This window comes from Podarcis melisellensis (genome assembly GCF_964234715.1).
Source record: "Podarcis melisellensis genome assembly, chromosome: 5".
In the NCBI taxonomy this organism is placed as follows: domain Eukaryota; kingdom Metazoa; phylum Chordata; class Lepidosauria; order Squamata; family Lacertidae; genus Podarcis; species Podarcis melisellensis.
This window is the reverse complement of record NC_138537.1, coordinates 8,236,980-8,260,229: the sequence shown is the minus strand read 5'-3', so window position 1 is coordinate 8,260,229 and position 23,250 is coordinate 8,236,980. Positions and strand designations below refer to the sequence as shown.

Genomic DNA, 23,250 nt, shown 5'->3' with positions numbered 1-23,250 from the left:
CTTATCAAAATATTCTGAATTCCGGAGAACCCACCCCCTCGCAGGTTCATTAGAAAATGTGCAAACTGTACCAAAATTTTAAGTACTTGGTGATGATTTGGGAACTGAGAGGGCAGAATATAATTATCCGTGGACCTTCTGGGTCCCCAGGATGGATCCATTTTACCCGTGGGCAAGTGTTTAGCTGAAACCGGGCCAAAGCCATTAAGCAGATGAACTGGAAATGAGGAAAGGGTGTGGTTTGTTAGTTTATGTGCTGTCATCAAGTTATTTTCATTGCCCTTTAGCTCCAGGGTGGCTAGTGTGGTGCCCTGCAGATGTTGTTGTACTACAACTCCCATAATCCTTCATCATTGGCTATCCTGGCTGCAGCCAATGGGAGTTGGATTCATACAAGATCTGGAGAACATTGTGTTGGGTATGAAAGATTTACTCGGTTCGCCAATGGGAAAAAGTGACAAGTGGGGTGCTGCGGGGTTCTGTCCTGGGCCCATTGTTGTTCAACGTCTTTAGAAATGACTTGGGCGGAGGAATTGATGGGGTGTCCATCCAACTTGCAGATGACACCAAACTGGGAGGGGTGACTAATGCTGCAGAAGATGGAATCTGGATTCAGAATGACTTCAACAGATTCGAAAACTGGGCCCAAATTAACAAAATGAATTTCAGTAGAGAAAAACTACGCAGATATAAGATGGGGGACACCTGGCTTACCAGTAGCACATGTGAAAAAGATCTAGGGGTCTTAGTGGACCAAAAGCTGAGCATGAGTCTACAATGTGACACAGCAGCAGCAAAGAAAGCCAATGCTATTCTAGGCTGCATCAATAGAAGTCTAGTGTCCAGATGAAGGGCAGTAAGAGTACTACTCTATTCTGCCCTGGTCAGACCACACCTGGAATACTGGGTCCAGTTCTGGGTACCATGAGTTAAAGAAGGATGTTGACAACCTGAAAGGTGTGCAGAGGAGAGCAACCAAGATGATCAAGGGTCTGGAAACCAAGCCTTATGATGAATGGTTCAAGGAGCTGGGTATGTTTAGCCTGGAAAAGAGGAGGCTGAGAGGAGAAATGAGAGCCATCTTCAGATATCTCAAGAGCTGTCACATGGAAGATGGACAAGCTTGGGGTTTTTTTCCCCCTGATACAGAGGGTAGGACCCAAACCAATTGCTTCAAGTTACAATAAAGGAGATTCTGACTAAGCATCAGGAAGTACTGTCTGACAGTAAGATCTGTGGAGTCTCCTTCATTGGAGTTTTTTTAAGCAGAGGTTAGATGGCCACCTGTCATAGATGCCTTAGTTGATATTCCTGCATTGCGAGGGATTGGGCTAGATGACCCTCCCAACTTCTATTCTTCTATTATATACTGTCCTCAGGAACACATTGGCAGCACTCTTAAGCCCAATTCAGTTAGACTTTTAATGCTGAATCACCCTGGCATTAAAAACATAAGCATTGCCTTCCTGTTTTATGTCAAAGACCCATTGTCTCCCAGTGCACACAGTCTCCAGTAGTGGCCAGTTGGGACTTGGTGGGGAGAGAGAGAGAGTCTTCCCTATCCTCTGGCTTCTGGTCTGGTGATCAAAAGGCCTTTCAGCATCAAAGTTCCATTCCCAGCTAGAAAGTCCTTCTTCACTCAGTGATAGTTTACCGTATTTTTCGCACTATAGGACGCACCTAGATTTGGGGGGCTGGCAACGGGGAGGAGCAGGCTTCTCCCCCTGCCAGCCTTCTAACCAAGTCGGGGGACAGCGGGATGGCGGTGTTCCGCCTCCCCGCTGTCCCCCGAGCTTGTGGGGCTGGCGGTGGGGCTCTCCAGGCTTCAGCGAAAGCCTGCATTCGCACCATAGGACGCACACACATTTCCCCTTCGTTTTTGGAGGGGAAAAAGTGCGTCCTATAGTGCGAAAAATACGGTCAACTATGGAACTCGCTCCTACAGTAAGGTTACCAGATTTTTTTTCAATGAATCCGGGGACACTTTTCAACTTCCTACTAAATAGATGGATTTTGTCAGGGAACTGATTTGTCAATCCGGGAAACGGGGATGCCTGGTAACCTTATCCTACAGGAGGCAGAGATTGCCATCCTCTTGGATGACTTCAAAAGAAGATAACACAAAGGGCAAGGCTATGGATGGTTACAAGCCATGATTACTATGTTCTGCCTCCATGGTTGGAAGCAGCAACGGAATACCAGTTGGTGGAAACCACAGGCGGGAGAGCTCTCTAGTGCTCCAATCCTGCCTACAGGTTTCCCACAAGCCTCTGGTTGGCCACTCCAGTTGGCCATTGGCTCGCAGCTGGCTCTTCCATTGTTGTGACTCATAACGGCCCTCCATCAATTTGCCTAATCCTTTAAATTAAAAAAAAGCCGGCTGAGCCACCAGGGCCTTGACTGCATCTTGTGGCAATGGATTCCAGAAGTTAATTATTGCTGACAGCCTGGGCTGTAAATAGTCTGGAATGCCAGCAAGGTGGGAAGAAGGAAACGCAAATGGCTGGGAACAGAGCCTGAGGGAAGTTGGGCAGACGGTCAGAGGAGACAAGGTCAGCATTGGTTGTTGCCCAAGCAGATCCCAGACCTGATCCAGAAGATCTGGGCCAGCCTCTTTCCAAGGTCAAGAGAAACCAATGGGCTTCCGGAAAGGGGTGTTTGGGTGCTGAAGTCCCCCGGATGCCAGAGGCCATCATATATTCTGGGGACCCTCTCAGTCCATGGCTCCTCGGGGCAGTGGAGCCCAGATCTAGAAAGAAGGCACCTTGACAGCCACACCATTGTGACAAAGAATTCCCTGTTTCCTCGGGATTGAAGGTTGTCCCACATTTACTGCGCCGTAATTGACTAACCCACTTTGGGAGATGTAGTAGCTGCAATGGAGTAATAACCATGCGGCGAAAAGCCACGATTTGCACATCCAGGGTGAGTCAATGCCATGAATGCTTTTCCTCACATTCAGCAGACATCATGTGCCCAGGAAGCAAGAAGAAATAAACAAATACAAGTTGACACATTAAGACGTTTCCGGGATTTGGGCCCAGCCCAGGGTAAATAAGGTGCAACTCTAGAAAGGGATACCTCTCTAGCACAGACAAGCCAAGATGTTTGTTGTTGTCGTTGTCTATATACCACCCTTCATCTGTAGGTCTCAGATCTACAGAATCATGAAATGACAGAATTGTAAAGTTGGAAGGGACCCCAAGGATCATCTAGTCCAACCCTCCGCGATGCAGGAATATGCAGGTGTCCCATTCAGGGATTGAACCTGCAACCTTGGCATTATCAGAGCCATGCTCTAACCAACTGAGCTATCCAGGCATGAAAATGCAAGATACATGATAGCAGCACAGGCCACTACAGGATGGTGAGATGCTGCAGGCATAAATTTCTGAAGCGAGGAGGTAGAACATAGAGCCTGGGGTCTTACAATGTTATTCATGAAACAGGATTCATGCACCTCAAAGCTAGAGCAGGGCTGAGGTCTAGGGGAGCCTGGGAAGAGATGATGGATTGCGCGTCTAATCACTTTCCTTCCTTCCTCACCAAACAACTGGAAAGGGAACATGGAAAAGTCAAAAGGCTCCGTTAAATATTTGCCAGAAATCTGGCAGGGTAGGGGGATATGGAAATTATTCATCTGATTTGCGCTTGGCAAGAGGGCAAGGACGGCGTTTGCTGCCTCTGGATTCCACCCACTCCGGTTTCGGTGCAGTCCTGGCAGTTTCCTGTCGCACTCCAAATTCCTGTGGCACTTCTGTGTGGTTAGGCAGAATGAAGAGGGCTTTGCCTCGGCAGTCATTGCCGGGGTCGGCGCACTAGGGCTGGGCCCCTGAGCCTGACCACGCGTGGGGAGGATTGCTCCACCCCTCCTGTTTACTGCTGTGTACTCATGTCCTGCCCTGGGTGGGTTGGATTTTTTGCTCTGGCCACAGGATGGGAGTCTGGGAAGCCTGCACTTCAAAGCACGACAGGTTTTGAAATCGGAACTTGCAGCGCAGGATCTGCTGCATCTTTGCAGAAGCTTAAACGTTTAGGAAAACAAGGGGAAAGCATCTCGTCCTCAGGGCGGCAGAGAGGGAGAGCCTACAAATAGACTCAAGGGGAGAATGAGCCCATTTTGGGGAGATGGAAGGCTTAGTCCCCAGTACTGTATTTAATAAAGTACCCAGGTACTTCCTATTTTGATATGAACCAAACTAGGAGCTGGTGCCAGTTAGGGAAGGCATATTTTTTGTTATGTATTTTGTGTTTTTTATATTGAAATGTTATGTTGCGAGCTGCCCTGAGATCTATGGGTAAAGGGCGGTATACTACTAATATTAATACTAATACTAATAATACTAATACTATTAAAAAGGCAATACTGAGTGTGTTGGACTGGTGGTCTGGTTCAGTTCAAGGCAGGATCCTGTGTCCACCAACCTTCACTACCAAAGGTAAAACAAGGCAGTGAATTCACTCCCATGCACTCAGGAACATTTCCAAAATCCCAAACTCGGCTGTTTTTATCTCAGATCTAGCCGGGTGTGCTAGTTCACTCCATCAATGAAATTGTTTTAGATGTAGCGTTGGGTGGGTTGGAAAGCATCAAATAAAGACTCCAGTCCTTCCTCTCTTCTCCCCTTGGATGTGCAGTCCAGGATTCTGGCAACTCGTTTTCTGATCAGCTCTGTGCATTTCAAATCTGGGACTCTCTCTCTCTCTGTGTGTACGTATATCACAGGGAGCTTCTTTCTGCAACGACAATTTGTTCTCCAGTCTCAGTTCCATTGATTCATTGGGACCAATTTTTTAACCTGCATTCAATGTTTTTTGTTGAGAACAGAGGAGCCATGCGGATAGCTTGGTTGATTAGAGCGCAATGCTGATAATGCCAAGGTCGCAGGTTCGATTCCTGCATGGGGCAGCTGCGTATTCCTGCATTGCAGGGGGTTGGACTAGATAGTGCTCTATGATTCAATAATAATAATAATAATAATAATAATAATAATAATAATAATAATAATAATAATAATTTATTTATACCCTACCCATCTGGGTGGGTTTCCTCAATCAAGTTGATTGAGGGGCCCCAGTGCAATTTCCTGATGTCACATGTGACGTTGTGAGGAGCCTCTGAACATTGAGGGGGCCTGGCTCCCTATATATATTTTTTAAAATGGGGGGCCTGAAACTGCTTCAGTTGCTAGAAGCTGGTGTGTATGGTTGGGAATCAATCAAAGCTGGCAGCCATGAAGTTATTAGATCAAAAGGTTCGTGTTTTCGGCCTGTCCCTCTCCTTTTTTCCCCGTTCTCTCCCACTCTTGCATATATTTTTTTCTTCCCTGTATTTATTTGAAGTAGTAATAATAACCATAATCAATAATAAATACCAAATCCAGGAGCAGGAGAGAGGAAAGAAAGGAGCTGTGTGGAAAACGGCTCAGTCAGCCCTCCAGGCAAAGACGGCCTGGAACGTGGTCGGTTGTTCCAGGCCCCCGGGGATTGGAGGGTGGAAAGGAAAAAATGTCTTGGCTCTCGCAGCCCGACTGCTCAGCAACTGTCAGTCTGGTCCACGGAGGCAGCTCCGAGGTCAGCAGGAATCCCAGAGCGAGATGCTGCTCTCGCTTCTCCCGGGATTCCTGCGGTAGTTTGAGAAGACAGGGGGGGGGGGACTCAGCAGGCAGGAGCCTCCTGGCACCCCCGCCTCTGGGGCTCTGGAAAGAAAAGATGGGGGAAAATGTTCCCACACGGCTGGGGGGAGGAATGTTCCCACAAAGCCCTCAGGGCGCAGATTCCACCATAAGGCACCCACCAAGACGAAGCTGGATGGTGGGGTGTAAATTTATGGGCTTTTAAATTATTATTTTTGTGACGTTTTAATGTTTTTATTGTACTTCCATGGATTTCTCCTTCCGAGATGGTGGTTTATATATATAAAAAAATGCAATACTGTTCAAATCATTGTGGAAGAGAAAGAGCTTGGTTAGGGTGGCCTGCTGATGATTTAAATTTGGAAAGTTCTTTGCAATTTCTCCCCCGTTTTGGGTTCACACATGCCTGTGAATACATGGTACATGTATACATACATGTATACATATGTAGACATGTGTACATGTACATGTGTATGTGTGTGTGTGTGTGTGTGTGTATATATATATATATATATAAAATGTGTGTATATGTGTATGTATATGTATACATGTACAGTGGTGCCCCGCAAGACGAAATTAATTCGTTCCGCAATTTTTGTCGTCTAGCGAATTTTTCGTCTTGCGAAGCACGAAATCCCATAGGAATGCATTGAAAATCAATTAATGCGTTCCTATGGTCAAAAAAAGTCTAAACAAAGCCAAATTTGGTACAACAACAGTTTATTAACTGCTCTTTAAAGTCACACATACTGTAAAGAGCAGTTCAAAAACTGAAGGGAAAATAAATTAACTTTATAAACAAAACATGTCTTTGTTTTTAGACGTCGCGAGACGTTTTCGTCTTGCGAAGCAAGCCCATAGGGGAAATTCGTCTTGCGAGGCAAATCGGAAACGGAAAAACCTTTCGTCTAGCGAGTTTTTTGTCTTGCAAGGCATTCGTCTTGCGAGGTACCACTGTACATGTATACATGTGATACATGGCTGTATCCTAACTCCCATTTAAGGGGCAGGAGACTTGGATCTGAGAGAGAGGGAGAGACAGAGAAGCAAACTTTGCCCAGGGCCACAGCCCTCCCTCACTGAACTTCTCTCGGAGCTGGCATCTTCATCCACATCCACTTCAACGCTGTCCTCCCTGCATTCATGGACATTGGAAATGATTGGAAATAAAAGGAAGAAGGAAGGGGACTCTGGGAGATCTGTGGGTGAGAGGAATGGAGCAGCCTTGAATGTCAGGCAGGAGAGCCTGTGGCTGTCTATATGTTGTTGGACCGCAACTCCCAATATCGTTCACCATTGGTTCTCCTAGCTGGGGTGATGCTGTGGACAGAAAGCACTGCCCTCGCTCTGATTTGGCTTTATTATGACATCACATAGCCAGTTAGATTTGGCTATGGCCAAAGCTAGTTCAGAACGAGGGCAAGGTCTTCATGTTCTCACTTGGGGGGGTGTGGTACCCAGCAGTAGATTTTCAATTGTTGCCACCATTAGGACTGTGAATCAGGTCACAGCTAAAAAGGTAAGAGGAAGATACAGATCACCACCATCACCACCAAGGCCCTTTTCCACCCACCATTAGGAGCCTGACTTCAGGTGCTGCAGGCAACCCAGAATTTGCGCCACCAGTGTTTGCTCTGCGACGGTTCATTTATCTAGATAAAGATCAGGGTGTGCTTGTCTGTGTCTCACAACACCATATTCTTCTGCATATAAATTACTTTAACTGATCCCAGCCTTGTGTTTTCATGTTGTTGCAGCCTGTCCTGGGATGACAATAATAATGATTAACAATATGCAAGCCATCGCTCCATGCTGTGGCCAACATGCCACAGTGATTGTTAATTTTAGGATTTGCTTGTTATTGCCCAGCCTGGCGAGGGCATTTGTTTGGGTGAGGTGTTGCAACAAAAAAGTAGGCTGAAATATGAAGCCATTTGGTTTTTTGCATATGTGTACCAGCTCTGCGTTTGCGTGTAATGGGGCTAAATTGGATCTCTTGCTGTGTGCCAGTAACTGAGACCTCCTCTCTCTCCTTCCCTCCCTTCCAGCCTGTGGACCGGGCACCTTCAAGTCAAAGCAGGGGGAAAGTCGGTGCACCCCTTGCCCTCCCAACAGTCGGACAAGCTCTGGGGCAGCTACTCTCTGCATGTGCCAGAACAATTATTTCCGGTCAGACACCGACCCACCCGACAGTGCCTGCACCAGTAAGTCTGCCCTTCTGCTGCTTGGCGTTTCGGTTTCACTTCAAAATGTGTTTATTTTGGGCTTATTATTCCACTCTAGCTTGAAGGTACCAAGGCCAGTGAGATGAACCTCTAAGGTAGCACATGAGTGCATTTATACTTCCACCCATTGCTTTGTTGACGAAACTAACAATTTACAAAAGATTTGCAAAGCTGCTTCGGGAATTGGGGAGATGGGAGAAGAGGAATGCTGGTGACGCCAGACAGAAATGGCTTTTGGGGTGGGGTGGAGTTTCTACGCTAGCTTTGGGATGCTGTTGTTTAATGGAAGGAAAGGTAGCCGGGAGGCTGGTGTGGTGTAAACGCACCAGCAGAACCAATCCTGTGCTTCTGCCAGTGTTTATGCCCCATACCAATTTCCTTCCCTATCTCCCTCTCCGTGAGCAATAGCAACCTTCCTGCCAGGAACCTCCGCTCTACCCAGCCAGCGGTTTCTGATGTCACAGGTGCTAGCCAATCGGTGCCCTCTGCAGCCAGCTTTACCCTGGCTCAGACTAAACCATGCTGCAGACTTGCAGAACCAGTCTTCTTTTTTTCAGAGCTTAGTTGGGGAGAGAAAAGGGTACATTTGCATTGTACCCACTCAAACCGCCACGCCTAAAAGCGTTACCTCTGCTTCCTCCAATACAAGGTGGTTGTAAAGATGACTAGAGAAACTTGTATGCAAAACTCGTCAAAGACTCACGTGCCTTTTTTGTAAATGCTGAGCAATGTTTTATTTTATTTTTGGAGAGGGGTGGTGAAAGGCTCTGGGGAAAGCCCAGCTTTGAGGGTCAGTCTTTCGGGGACTTGAGCCTCTTTTGATCCCGCGGCAGGTGTCCCGTCGGCCCCGCGCAACGTCATATCCAATGTGAACGAAACATCCCTGGTGCTGGAGTGGAGTGAGCCCCGCGACTCTGGGGGCCGGGACGACCTGCTCTACAACGTCATCTGCAAGAAGTGCAGCGTGGAGCGCCGGCTGTGCATGCGCTGCGATGACAACGTGGAGTTTGTCCCCCGCCAACTCGGCCTGACAGAGAGGCACATTTACATCAGCAACCTCATGGCTCACACTCAGTACACCTTCGAGATCCAGGCCGTCAATGGAGTCTCAAGCAAGAGCCTCCAGAACCCCCAGTTTGCCTCTGTCAACATCACCACCAACCAGGCAGGTGAGTGCTTCATGGGAAAGGGAGGGCAGCTGCCTAGGCTCTCCCTGGCAATCTCTGCCGAGCCAGCGGTGAAGCAGGAACCTATGGGATTGAGGCCTTGAAACAGGCCTTGAACTTGGAGTCCTGGAGCTGCCATGGATTCCTGTAAGTGTGTTGGGCATCTGGTTGTGCATCTAGCCAAGGATTTAAGGTTGCTGTTGTAGAGAATGTAAATGGTGTTGGTGGTTCTTGCTTAAAGAATCGGGAAGGAGCCTTACGGTAACTACGTCCTAAAATCTTGCCCGAGGTTTGTTTGTTTTTAATGAGTTTGTACATATTTCCCCTCCTTCGATGAAATGAGCCAGTGTGATGGCCTTCCAGGCTCCCCAGATCTTGGAGCTGAAGGAAGTTTGGAAGAGAGATGTTCTTTCCGACTTCTTCTTCCATCTCTATGCCCTTTTCCAGGCTCAGATTGATTCTCCTGGAGCTGGCTTTTACCCAGATCTCATGGGAGAGCAAAGTATGTGCATACACTCTTTCTCTCCCGTCTCTTGGGACGGGGGGAGAGTGATACGAGGAAGGGAAGTGTCCAGATGAGTGGCTCCAGCACTCGTTCAGAAATACAAATGTGGATCCACTGACCCCCAAAGATTGGGGGCTGCTGTTGTGGAGTCAGGATGGCCAGGGCCAGCTCGCCCATGAGGCAAGGTGAAGCAAGTGCCACAGGCAGCAAGATCCCCGGGGATGGCAGATCCGGCATCCAAGAACACATTGCTCACTTCTGCTGCCAGACCTGCTGTCTCCTCAGCAACCCTCTTCCCAAATGCTGCCTCCACAGCGGCCTCTCAGTGAATAGGAGGCACTGCTGATCTCCTCCCACCCTCTGTTACCAATGTTGATTTTCATCCCCCCCCCCTTGCTCATGGCATAGATATTCACTCCCCTCTTCTTCCCTGGCAAGGGGGTGCCATTTTGTGGTTTGCCTCAGGTGCCAAAATGTATTGAGCCAGCCCTGATAGTGGGCATCATTCCATGTTGCCCCAAAGACAGCTGTTCCGATGTGACCAGTGGGAAATTGCTGGTGGAGCTTGATGAAGGGCTACCGACCTTTCCAGAAGGCTGCCTCTGTTGGGATATGCAATAGAGGAAGCGAAAAGGGTTTCCGTTCTGGATGATGGACTGGATCTTCCAGCTCAGGCCCTGCATTCCAGTGGCTTAGCAGACACGTTGGCGCCTATCATGCCTTTCACAGTGACCTGTTTGACACAGCGAATGGAACGCCAGTTGGCTCTCCAGTGGATTTGAGCCATTTTTAGTGGTCTTGCGAATGCTTCGTTGTGCCTCCAGCTTTATTTGAGTCCTGGAAATCTTAGAAAATGGCAGTAGAAATCTGGCCAAGGAGCCCCACCCTTTTTGGGGCCAAGGAACACATTTGGAAAATCAAACATTCATGCTGGAGAAAACAATTCACATAAGAAATACTGGTGATTCTCAGACTTGCAAAACACTGAAATGTAACCCCACAAAACAAGCAAAACACAGGTGAAATAGACAGGCAAAATTCACCCCCAAAACAGGCAGCGCAAACACACGCAACCTAACAAGAAAATTGCAGGTGAACCCCTGGCTTCCAAAAAAACCTAACTGCCCAAAATACAGGGAAAGCACCCCAAAAGCACCAGGGTGGCCCCCATCTTCAGAAACAATAATGCATCCAAGGAAATGGCTATTCCTCAAACTTACAAAGCACCTGCAGGTTTGCCTCCCCCCCCTTACTTGAATGTTTTGGATGGGAGCTGGAAGACCAGGCTGCTTTCTTTCCTTTGAGCACCCAAATCAGGCCCAGAAGATGCTAGAGCAGCCTTTCTCAACCTGTGGGTCCCCAGATGTTGTTGAGCTACAACTCCCATCACCCCTAGCTAGCAAGGCCAGAGCTCAGGGATGATGGGAGTGTTGGAAGTTTATTGATTGGTACGTGACCTTCTAATTGGCTGATGCTTCTTCTCCCCCTCCCCTCCACAGCTCCTTCAGCAGTTCCCACAATGCATCTGCACGGCAGCACGGGAAGCAGCATGACTCTTTCCTGGGAGCCTCCGAAACAGCCCAATGGGATCATCCTGGACTACGAGATAAAGTACTTTGAGAAGGTAAAGCTAATCCTCTGGCAGGGACGTGGCGGGCACACTTCAGCTTGACAAACGCTCGGCACACTTCTTTTCCCGCTGAGAGGGGAATTAGTGTGCTGAATTCTACCGCGGTAGCCAAGCAGGTGAGCCAGCCAAACAGGAAGACCTCCGTTCAAATCTTGCTGTTTGTGCCGCCGCCCTGCCTGCAAGGTAGCGGGCTGGGGTGATGCTGGCATACTTGACAGGGGTGGTTGTGATGATTGCTGCAGAGATGGGGGAATCTTTCAGGCATTGTGGGACTCTCCACTCCCACCAGCCCCAGCCAATATGGACGGTGGGAGTTGGGGAACATCATCATCTGGAGGGTGCTGGATTCTATTCCATATATAACAAAACACTTTAGCAATGACAGGTGCTGTACAGAGCAACGGATAATGACAGCAGCAACAAATAATGATGATTGGCTATGATAAGGAGGAGAGAATGCAGGTTATTTAATGGGGGGAAGTTTCTTATCAATGCACAGCCTTCCCAGGCTGCCTTTCTTTAGAGAAAACCACTAGAAAGTTGTGCAAAGGAGAATTCTGGGGTCACCTTGAATGCCTTCGCTCTGCGTGTCCCTTTCTTGTAAAAGTAAAGGGACCCCTGACCATTAGGTCCAGTTGTGGCTGACTCTGGAGTTGTGGCGCTCATCTTGCTTTATTGGCCGAGGGAGCCGGCATACAGCTTCCGGGTCATGTGGCCAGCATGACTAAGCCGCTTCTGGCGAACCAGAGCAGCGCACGGAAACGCTGTTTACTTTCCTGCCGGAGCGGTACCTATTTATCTACTTGCACTTTGACGTGCTTTTGAACTGCTAGGTTAGCAGGAGCAGGGACCGAGCAACGGGAGCTCACCCTGTTGTGGGGATTCGAACTGCCAACCTTCTGATCGACAAGTCCTAGGCTCTGTGGTTTAACCCACAGTGCCACCCGCGTCCCTGTCCCTTCTTGTAGAGCCGCCTAAAGCAGGTGTGGGGAACCTTTGGCCCTCTAGGTGTTAGAAACACAAGAAGAGCTTGTTGGATCAGTCCAATGGCCCATTTAGTCCAGCATCCTGTTCTCACAGTGGCCAACCAGATTCCTGTGGGAAACCAGCAAGCAGGATTCGAGCACAAGAGCAACTCTACCTTCCTGCGGTTTCCAGCAACTGGCCTTCATAAGCATTGCTGCCTCCAACTGTGGAAGCAGAAGACAGCCATCAGGGCTAGTAGCCTTTGATTGCCGTTCCTCCATGAATTAGTTTAATCCTCTTTTTAAACCATCCAAGTCGGGGAAGGGCTGGATGTGATCCTGAGATGCCCCTTTTCTCTTTCACTGCAGCAAGAGCAGAGTGACGGCATCGCCAACACCGTCACCAGCCAGAAGAACAACGTGCGCCTGGAAGGGCTGAAGTCCAACTCTGCCTACATAGTGCAGGTCCGGGCTCGTACGGTGGCTGGCTATGGGATGTACAGCCTCCCCATGGAGTTTCGGACGCCAGTTGAGGATGGTATGAGCTCTGCACCTTCCCCTCCCTTCCCCACAGGCTTCTGCCGTCCAAGCATCTCACTTCCTTCTCCACTCCCACCTTCCAACACTCTTCCTCCCTCTTCTTCCTCTCCTAACAGGCTCCAGTAGCAAGAGCTTCCAGGAACTGCCTCTTATCGTGGGCTCGGCTACCGCAGGCCTCGTCTTCGTGATTGCGGTCGTGGTGATAGCCATTGTCTGCTTCAGGTACTGGCGGGGACGAGGGAGAGCCTGAGCTCCGGGGAGGGGGGTGACTATTCATTCTGTCAATATTGGTGGTAGCCAATTTGTGGTGCTGTCCAGATGTTTTGGACTATGGCCCCATTCCTCCAGATGTTGCTAGACACTCAACTCCCAGCATGGCCAGTGGTCAGGGGTGGTAATCCACAGGGTTTGGAGGGCACCACGTTGGCTATCCCTGGCTTGCATGAACAAGCAAAAGTCTTGCGGCACCTCCAAGACTGATTGATTATGACTTAAGTCGGGGACAGGGAGACTTCGCCTTTCTAGAAGTTGTTGGACTCCCATTTCGCATTGTCCCTGAGCATGGATCCAGTGCTGGAAATTAGCCAGTCGCAAGGCGCATTTTGCGACTGGTGCGAGTCCCATTGCGACTGCATGGAGATCTCTGAATGCCAGGTTGGCAGGTGGGGAAAGCAAAACGTCACTTATGGAAAGATTTGAAGTATTTTCCCCAAAGCTTGCATTTGCTTTATTCTGGACTGTTTTATTTGATGCTTTGATGTATTGTAAACTGCTTTGAGATTTGTTCTTTAAAATATAAAGTGGTATAGAAATGAAGCCAACAACAATAAAGATCTCATCAGGGGTGGGGGGAGGTGCCTAGACATTCCATTGTAGCGACCTCAACCATGGCTTAAGGTGCTATTTGGTGATCACCTTATATATATACAGTGGAACCTCTACTTACGGACATCATCCATTCCGGAGGTCCATCCGCTGGTCAAAACAGGATGCTAGAAGAGGCATCATGTGCATGTGCGCATTCGGTGGTAGTGCGCTTCTGCACGCGTGCAGGTGGCAGAAGCCGCATGTGTGAATCGTGGCAAACCCAGTGTTTACTTCTGGGTTCGCCGTGAATGCAACTTGGAATGTCTGCGAGACGAGGCATATGTAAGTCGAGGTTCCACTGTATATGAGTTTCTGACACTGCAGGGGTCGTGCTGGTTAGGGTCGATAGTTGTTGCAGTTTGACGGCTTCTAGAAGAACCGCAGGTTCCCCCATCCCACCAGCTTTCGTGGACTTGATTCCACTTCATCAGATGCATGGTGTGCAATTCTCAGTTGTCCGTGATATCTATATATCCATGGAGGCGAAAGGAATTATAAGCCACGAGGTCAGAGGGAAACAGAATGCAGAAAGTGCAGACTGTGGCCCTTCAGTTAGAGGTGCAATGAATGCACTGTAAGCACAGAAGCCCTTTATAGCACCCTGCCTTCATGGTATCCCCAGGGCTGATCCAGCTATTACCTGTGCATGGATAACAGACCAAGAGGATGTGTGGAGTAGATTTCGGCTCTCTGTGTGCAATTGTGTTCAGTGTTCCAGTGCTCGGGTTTTGGTGGAAAGCTGACCAGGAGGCGGGAAATGTTGCAGGCTGTTTGATGCCTTCTTTTCTCTTTGGGCAGGAAGCAACAAAACAACACAGACTCGGAGTATACGGAGAAGCTGCAGCAATACAGTGAGTATCAAGCCAGGGGTGGCACGAGCACCTGAGTCACACAGGCATGTGAAGATTGTTTTTGTGGGTTCTGCTTTCTCAAGCTTGCATTTATTTCCCAGAGATGCCTGCATGCCTGTGTGTGCTCAGCAGCCCCAAAGGAGGCAGTCACCTTTGTTGTAGCTGCATGTAAACCTCTTCATCCTCTTTCTCCCATGGAAAGGTGGTACATAGCGGTGAGGATCATGTATCCTCACAACTGTGCTTCCTTATGGCAATTCCTGGAGGCATTCTTCCAACCCCAAGAACCTTTGCATTCCGTTTTGACAAAAGAGATTACAAGTTTCCAGCCCTCATTGTAATAAGGAAAAACTGTCCATAGTATTCAGAACAGGATTTTCCTTTATGGGTGTCACTGAATTGAAGGCATGTAAAAACCGCCTTTTTAGTTTAAAAAGAAAAATAATTTGCCACTAGACCTACATTGGGCAAAAAGAATCCCGCCTTGCAGAGGGTTGGACTAGATGACCCTCGTGGTCCCTTCCAACTCCACAATTCTATAATTATAGGATTCTAATCTCAGGGATGGGACGCGGGTGGCGCTGTGGGTAAAACCTCAGCGCCTAGGACTTGCCGATCGCATGGTCGGCGGTTCGAATCCCCGCAACAGGGTGCACTCCTGTCGTTCAGTCCCAGCGCCTGCCAACCTAGCAGTTCAAAAGCGCCCCTGGGTGCAAGTAGATAAATAGGGACCGCTTACCAGCGGGAAGGTAAACGGCGTTTCCGTGTGCTGCGCTGGCTTGCCAGATGCAGCTTGTCACGCTGGTCATGTGACCCGGAAGTGTCTGCGGACAGCGCTGGCTCCCGGCCTATAGAGTGAGATGAGCACACAACCCTAGAGTCTGTCAAGACTGGCCCGTAAGGGCAGGGGTACCTTTACCTTTAATCTCAGGGATAATCAAGAACCTAGGCGAGTCAAACTTAAATGAGCCCCAGATATGTCTATCTATTGTGATAAAAGCATGTGTCCTTATCCATCGCTTCTCTGTCCTTGCAGTCACTCCAGGAATGAAGGTTTATATCGACCCTTTCACTTATGAGGACCCCAATGAAGCCGTCCGGGAATTTGCCAAGGAAATCGACATTTCGTGCGTGAAAATCGAGGAGGTGATTGGAGCAGGCAAGTCACCTGATGGCAGCCCAGCTCCTCCCTTTCACCGAGGGAAGGAGGGGGTGGGGTCCGACCATGCTCTTGGTGGGTGTGGCCACTCACTTCTGTCATATGACCATCTTGCCCTCCCGCAGGTGAATTCGGAGAAGTCTGCCGGGGTCGCCTCAAGCTTCCAGGCAGGAGGGAGATCTTTGTGGCCATCAAAACACTGAAAGTGGGCTACACGGACCGGCAGAGGAGAGACTTCCTGAGCGAGGCCAGCATCATGGGGCAGTTTGACCACCCAAACATCATTCACCTGGAGGGCGTGGTCACCAAGAGCCGACCCGTCATGATAGTCACGGAGTTCATGGAGAACTGTGCCCTCGACTCCTTCCTGCGGGTGAGCAGGACTCCCTGGTCTTGGCAAGAGCTTCCTGGGCTCTTTTCAAGCAGATAATAATAATAATAATAATAATAATAATAATAATAATAATAATTATTTATTCATACCCCTTCCCCAGCCACTCTGGGCGGCTTTCAACAGAATATTAAAATACAATAGTCTATTAAACATTGAAAGCTTCGCTAAACAGGGCTGCCTTCAGATGTCTTCTAAAAGTTTGGTAGTTGTTTATCTCTTTGACATCTGTAGGGTGTCACTACCGTTCCACAGGGCGGGTGCCACTACCGAGAAGGCCCTCTGCCTGGTTCCCTGTAGCTTGGCTACTTGCAGTGTGGGAATGGCCAGCAGCATACTCCATTATCTTTCTTAACTATTCCTCTTTGGTTGGACCTTCTTCCTTCCATTTCTGCACATATAGAATCCAAGCTGTGTTGCTCCAATGTTTGGCAGGGGTTGCTTGTCATCTTACATATTGCACGAGCCCATTTGCTTGCGATGTGCAAGCCGTGTGTGCCTGTGTGTGTGTACATGCACCATGGCAAGTGTGCTGGGCCCGGGGGTAACCCATGAAACGCGGTCCAGGACCGGACCAGAATCCAAAGGTTCTGCTAGGAGTCAGTCCAACAGGGCCAAGGCAGGGAACCAGGCAAGGACAAGTACAGGATCTCAGGAAGGATATAGCACACAGCAATGTTGCTCCTGCAACTTAGGGCAGGGTCCGACAGCCTCTTATCTTTGTAGGGGCAGCAGCCGGTCCTGACCCCCCGGCACCTCACCTCCCTCTTTTGCCTGAAGGCGAGCGCTCCTCCTGCGAGTACTCAGGTCTCTCCTTCTCTCAGACCTCAGTCTCTGCAGCTCGGGAGACATCGGTGGGTTACTAGACCCAGGGGCCGCCTCAGCCTCCCCTGACCAAACCAGTAGTGGAGCAGCTGTAAGTGATGGCCCAGTTGAAGGCAACAAGGTAATTTCTGCATCTGAAGCCAGGGCAGACTCAGGCCCCTGACTCGGCCCAGCTGGTGTTTGTTGCAGGGGAACCTGTGCAGACTGGGACTCTTCTGGATCAGGCCCCAGACTTGGTTCAGATGATGCCTGAGGCAAAGGATCCGGTGCAGACTGAGTCTCCTCTGGTTCCGAGTCTGAGCCCAAGTCCCAGGCCATCACAGCAAGATTCCTAAGGATAGGCAGGGAAACAGCACATGGAGAGCTGATCTTTCCAAACCTGAGTCGAAAGGAGCAATTCTTTCTGACCCCTCTCTGCTTGTTCCACCAACAGCTGAATGACGGGCAGTTCACGGTGATCCAGCTGGTTGGCATGCTTCGCGGCATTGCCGCTGGCATGAAGTACCTGTCTGAGATGAACTACGTGCACCGGGACCTGGCGGCCCGCAACATCTTGGTCAACAGCAACCTGGTGTGCAAAGTGTCTGACTTTGGGCTCTCGCGCTTCTTGGAGGACGACCCCGCGGACCCCACCTACACCAGCTCGCTGGTATGTGACACCCTTGCCGCCATGCCCTGTCCCTCCCCTCTCAGAGGCCTGGCAGAGGAGCCCTGTCCAAGGACTGGTCTCTCCGCACAGAGATATCTAGGGCCTCTTGCATGCTACAAGGAAACCCTGTGGGGAAGGAAGAGTTACCCCAATGAGGCCAGAACTAGAATTAAGAAGAGCGCGGAAAAATATGCCGAGGGAAGAACTAGTGGGAAGTCCACATCTTTGGGAAGAGACCATAGCCTAGTGGTTAGAGCCACTGCTTGGCTTCCAGGTTCAGTCCCCAATGGTGTCTCCAGGTAGAGACCCTTTGTCTGAAAACTTGGGAGAGCCTGATGCATTACAGTTTAAAAATAAATAAATTGGAATGCAACTCTCATTAGCCCAGCATAATCAGGCTGACCCCATCTCCCTCCTGGAGGGGTTGGCGCTAATTAACGGTGTCAAGTGTCTCTTCCTGCAGGGCGGCAAGATCCCAATCCGGTGGACGGCCCCGGAAGCCATCGCCTACCGCAAGTTCACGTCTGCCAGCGACGTGTGGAGCTACGGGATCGTCATGTGGGAGGTGATGTCCTACGGCGAAAGACCTTACTGGGATATGTCCAACCAGGATGTAAGTACGGCCTCCTCCCGTGTAGGAGAAGGAGAGGTGCAGGAGCAAAAGCGCCCCTCCGTGACCCCTTGCCTGTTTCTCACTAGGTGATCAATGCTGTGGAGCAAGACTACCGCCTTCCACCGCCCATGGACTGCCCCACAGCGCTGCACCAGCTCATGCTGGACTGCTGGGTGCGCGACCGCAACCTCCGGCCCAAGTTCTCGCAGATCGTGAACACGCTTGACAAGCTGATCCGCAACGCGGCCAGCCTGAAGGTCATCGCCAGCGTGCAATCTGGGTCAGTGCCGTTCGCCCCCTCACCCTCTCCAAGCACAGGCAACCTGCTGTGTCTGGACTAACTGTGCCAAGTTTCTAGCTCTCATGGAGGAAAAATAAATAAGCAAACCTCGGATATATCTATCTATGGCCTTGGGGGCTGGAGTCGGGCAGCAACCGGGGCTGGAGCGACGAGCAAAGAGGGTGGACAGGGAAGCACACAGCCGCCTTTAGCCTCCTCACGTGCTACAGAACTGCCAGGACTGCCCCCTGCGGCTCAGCCCCACACGCAGCCCGCTCTCCCCCTCCTGAGCCTTGCCTGACCTCTGGGCTCTCTCATCCTTCGCAGCGTTTCCCAGCCCCTCCTGGACCGCACCGTTCCGGATTACACCACCTTCACGACTGTGGGCGACTGGCTCGACGCCATCAAAATGGGGCGGTACAAGGAGAACTTCGTCAACGCCGGATTCGCCTCCTTCGACCTGGTCGCCCAAATGACAGCCGAGTAAGTACGAAAGGGTGGGGCGGTGGGGCAAAGCACGCAGTGGCCCCAGGAGACCGGGCCGTTTCCGGTTAAGCCAGACAATGTTGCAGGAGAAGATTGGCACGTTATGTCACCTGGGTACGATCTCAGGGGTCAGGTGATGACTGGAGCATCCTCGCCAGGGATGCTACAAGCCACAGGGGAACAGAGATGGGCTTGTAGTTCCCTGGTCCATTTGTGGTGGGCAGCCTAATGCCTGCTTTTGGCTAGGATGTGTTCAGAGTGTGCTGGACACAGCATACAGTTGAGACTTCTTGATGCTGTTAAGCAAGAGAGTGTCTACCCAGAGCCCCTGAACACAGAGGATGGAGCTGTTAAATGTCCCTGAATATGCAGCCGTGGTTTGTGTGAGACACATTGGTGGGCAGCAAGGAGTCAAGTACAGTCACATCTCGGGTTAAAGTAGTTCCAGGTTGAGAGTTTCCGGGTTGCACTCCGCGGTGACCCGGAAGTAACAGAACGCATTATGTCCGGGTTTCGCTGCTCGCACATGCGCAGATGCTCAAATGACGTCACACGCATGCACAGATGCGGCGAATCGCGACCCACGCAGACACGGGTTGCGTTCGCTTCAGGATGCGTACAGGGCTCTGGAACGGATCCCATTCGCATCCAGAGGTACCACTGTATATAATAATAATATTTCAAAAGCGGACTGCACCCGACTAAAGTTTTTGCAGTAGGCTGAGTATTCTTTCCTCTTTAAAAGCTCTGCATCATGGGAAACGGACATCTTTCCAGGGGTTGCAAATGGCAAGGAAGTGGATTTGGGTGAAACTTTAGGAGAAACACCCCAATGGTTATGGCACCTTAAGAAAGGGACAGACAGCCTTGGTAAGCGGCTGTGATCTCTCCTTTGCTGAGCCTGCAGAAGCAGAAGTGTGATAGCCTCCTGCCGGGGACTATGTGGCCTCTAAGACCCCTCCCAGCTCCTTGATTCTGTGACCTCAAAATCATGCCCATTTTAATATATCTGTTTATTACACATTGCTCTACCAATCCTATGAAAGGGCAGAGACAGTGTGGGGCTCTAAAGCCCACTCCCTTGCGCTCTGAACATCTGGCTCCACTTTTGACATTAGACTCCCAGAATTGTCCAATTTATTTTGTACCCTGTGTTTGCAGCTTTTAAGCGCCAGTAACTGCTTGGCCACTGTTCGACGCTGGACTATGGCTACATTCACACCATACATTTAAAGCACCGTAAGACCCCTTTAAACAGCCAGGGCTTCCCCTAAAAGAATTCCAGGAGTTTTTAAAGGGTTCTGAGAACAGTTAGAAAAACCCCGTTCACTTCCCAGAACCACAATTCCCAGAGTGGTTTAACAGGCAGTCCTTCTGCGCAGGGAACTCTGGGAATTGTAGTCCTGTGAGAGGAACAGGGGCCTCCTAGCAACCCTCAATGACCTTAACAAACTACACTTCCCAGGATTCTTTCGGGGAAGTCGCGACTCCTTTAAATGTGAGTGTTGCCCCAGGTGGAGCCTTTGCCTAACCCTACATGTCCCTTCAACATTTTTGGGTTTTGATTATCCACACCCGACCTCCATCATGCTGTCTTCTGTGTCCAGAGAGCTTCTCTTCATTCCTTGAATTTGGACTGTTGAATGAAATTCTCACCACCCTACCGGGCAGGGGTGGGTGGGTGGGTGGGGAGATGACAGTCTCTTGTAGACGATTCATCGTCCGGGGTCACAACTCGCCATCTCCTGGTGCCAGCCCCTAGTCGAAAGATCCTTGCTGATGCCAAATGTGGCGAGCCGGCACTTGAGTATTTGCTGAGACCTTCATGGGACATGCATTCCATCAAGTCAATCCTCTTGTACTGACTTCACCACTGCCAAAAAAAAGCAAAGAAAGACTTTGAATTGGCCCTCTGTTAGGCCAGGGACTCCGAATCCCCCCGTGCCTTCACTTGAGAACAGTGGTGCTCTGGATTTAAATGTCTTATTGCAGGGGTGGGGGTGGGTTCTGCAGAGGGACTGAGTCACTCTCTCCAGAATGTGCCAAGCCAGCCCCGCTGCATCGAGGGCTCTCCTTTCTGTTCTGCTAGGTGGGGGCCTTTGGACGCCTGCCCCAGAGACCTTCTCTGATGGCACCGCTGCTCGAGAATGGTCCTGTCCGGGGCATGGAGGTGTCCTCCGTGTGTGGACTGTTCACAGAGCCTCCCCGCCCAGCAAAAAATAATAATAATAAAACCCCAGCTGCTTAAACACAGATTCTGTATTCTTAAGGTCCAGGGACACTAACCACAGTCCTACCCAAGTGTCAAGTGGAGAGGAGGAAGGTCATCTGAGGGGGGCAAGCAGGACTGTGGCTGAAAAAGTCAATTCATTAAATGGAAGTCAGTTTACACCACTAAAAATAGAGTCTTGTCCTCCAGCACAGTGCTAAGTTAGTTGTGCTAAGATTTGCGATTGCCCAGTGGAACTTCTGCCTTAAAAATTGTATTGCACTTGAGAACACTGATTGCCTTGTGTGTTAGTGATTCTGACCACAGCGTTTTAATATAGGTCATTATTATTACCCCCCACATTGCATCTTTTTTGAGGGCACCTAGTGAGTTCATGGCCAGGGAGAGATCTGAACGCAACTCACGCCCCTGAGCAAAAACACACTGCTCTCCACCACCAGCCCTCCCATTGATGCATCTGGTGGCAGGGAGTTCCATGGGTCAGCTGCACTTACTCCCTTTCCTGCGCTTACTGACACCCCGCAAAAGCTGAGTTCCCCTTTCCGTGCGTTGCTAACTCCTTTGCTCCCTGTGTCTTTCCAGGGACTTGCTCAGGATAGGAGTGACGCTAGCAGGACACCAGAAGAAGATTCTGAGCAGCATACAGGACATGAGGTTACAAATGAACCAGACGTTGCCAGTTCAGGTTTGACGGCTGAGGACTCTGGCTTGGAATGGACCCGACGGGGGAACCTCCCTGGGATTCTAGTTTGTGGTGCTGCCCAGCTTCCCGAGTGTGGGGCGGGGAGAGGTGTCGTTCTCTCTCCACCCCACAACCCTCCACCCCCATCTTTTTGCGTGGAGCCTATTGGCTTGTCAACAGACCTCTGGCAGGACGGACTAGGGTGGTCCTAGCTAGATTAACGGCACGCGGGGGGAGAGGCCTGAAGGAAGCCCTGCCTTTTTCTTCTTTCCCCCTTTTTTTATTTCGCTGTTGCATGCTCGCAATGGCGTGCCAGCAACGCGGAGTCTTCATATTGAAGGCGCATTATGGATGGGGCAGGGATGGAGGCACCAGCTCTCCCCCCTCACTGAGGCCCTTCCCCACTGCCCTCCAACGGTGCCATCGTTGACCTTCGGGCATCTCAGCCCTCGCTGCGGAAGATTCCTCTAACTCCACACTGCCCAAGAGGAACAGGAACCCCCAGCCAACAAGCAAATGGAAAAGGCACCTGCCAGAGCCGCTCTCCTCCCCAGGAAAGGGGCATCCAGCCGGGCGTTTTCCCCGCACGCCCAGAGACGATTGCGCCAGGGCCAGCTCTGCTCCCCGGGGCCGGCAGGGGGCGTCTGCAGGGAGAGATGGCGGCCGGTCCATTTGGGACCCTGGACGTTGGAACTACAAAGCCGGTGGTGGCGCCGGCGAGTTTTCTACGCAAAAGAGTTGGGTGACAAAGCTCCGCGTCTTGCAATCGCATCCGTGGGTGTTTCCAGAGACCCGTCAGCGCGAGTTTGCACAGAGATCACACGGACAGGCGGACGTTGATAGGCAGCAGGATTCGAGAGAAAGGGGAGGCTGAGCGGAGGAGCCTTGCAATCTCAGACCCTCCCCCACTCCACACACCCCGCCACGACTTCCTCCCCACCTCATGCTTTATGCAGGAAGGAGCAGGCCCTGTCAGCCGCTCTGCCCATCTCTGCGGATCCTTTTCTTGACACACGCTATGATCGCTGCCAAAAAGACTGGAACACTTCCCTCTATTTCCCACCCACCCATCGCCCCCCCATTTCGTTTTGCTTTCTTCCGAAAGCCTCTGCAGCCCTGAGCCGAGGGGGCAGGAGGCTCCCTTGCGGAGGTGGCGAGCTTGCATGTGTACGAGTGCGTGTACTGGCCGTCTGGACCGTGCAAGAAGGCATGGGCCGAATAAAGGCAATAACAATCTTACTTGAGTTTCCTTCGGTCGATCCCTCCCTCTCTCCCCTCTCCCTTTCTCCGCTGTACAGAACCCACAACACACACAAAATGCCGGGCACCTGCCCTTCCTACCTTCCTCTATTACAGTGTTTTTCTTCCTCCCTTTGCCTCCAGAAGGAAGCAGGCAACGCTTTCCTTCCAGCCGCAGGCTACAAGCAACGAGACGTTGGGCGGACCTTGCGAGTGGGGTGGCAGAGGCAACTGCAGAGTGCGGCCCCACCTCCTCCCGCCCTGCTGGTATCACAGAGTTGCTTTGTGTGTCTGTGTCCAGCTAACCACTG

At 50.6% G+C, this 23,250-nt stretch overlaps 1 protein-coding gene across 3 annotated transcripts in view; it reads left to right on the top strand.

Moving 5' to 3' along the window:
- The window catches only part of EPHB3 (EPH receptor B3), an 83,799-nt gene extending 60,860 nt beyond the window's left edge, over positions 1-22,939 (top strand). For 2 of the 3 annotated variants that reach the window (XM_081910855.1, XM_081910857.1), the window contains exons 4-16: positions 7,685-7,840; positions 8,695-9,030; positions 11,032-11,156; positions 12,497-12,665; positions 12,784-12,889; positions 14,333-14,385; positions 15,422-15,544; positions 15,670-15,917; positions 17,194-17,409; positions 17,858-18,022; positions 18,109-18,302; positions 18,630-18,785; positions 21,601-22,939. In XM_081910855.1, coding sequence (XP_081766981.1) covers positions 7,685-7,840; positions 8,695-9,030; positions 11,032-11,156; positions 12,497-12,665; positions 12,784-12,889; positions 14,333-14,385; positions 15,422-15,544; positions 15,670-15,917; positions 17,194-17,409; positions 17,858-18,022; positions 18,109-18,302; positions 18,630-18,785; positions 21,601-21,709 — 2,156 coding nt within the window. In that variant the 3' untranslated portion in view covers positions 21,710-22,939. The remainder of the gene's footprint in view (positions 1-7,684; positions 7,841-8,694; positions 9,031-11,031; positions 11,157-12,496; positions 12,666-12,783; positions 12,890-14,332; positions 14,386-15,421; positions 15,545-15,669; positions 15,918-17,193; positions 17,410-17,857; positions 18,023-18,108; positions 18,303-18,629; positions 18,786-21,600) is intronic. The other variant, XM_081910856.1, reaches the window with a different exon arrangement.
- The last annotated feature ends 311 nt before the right edge of the window (positions 22,940-23,250 follow it).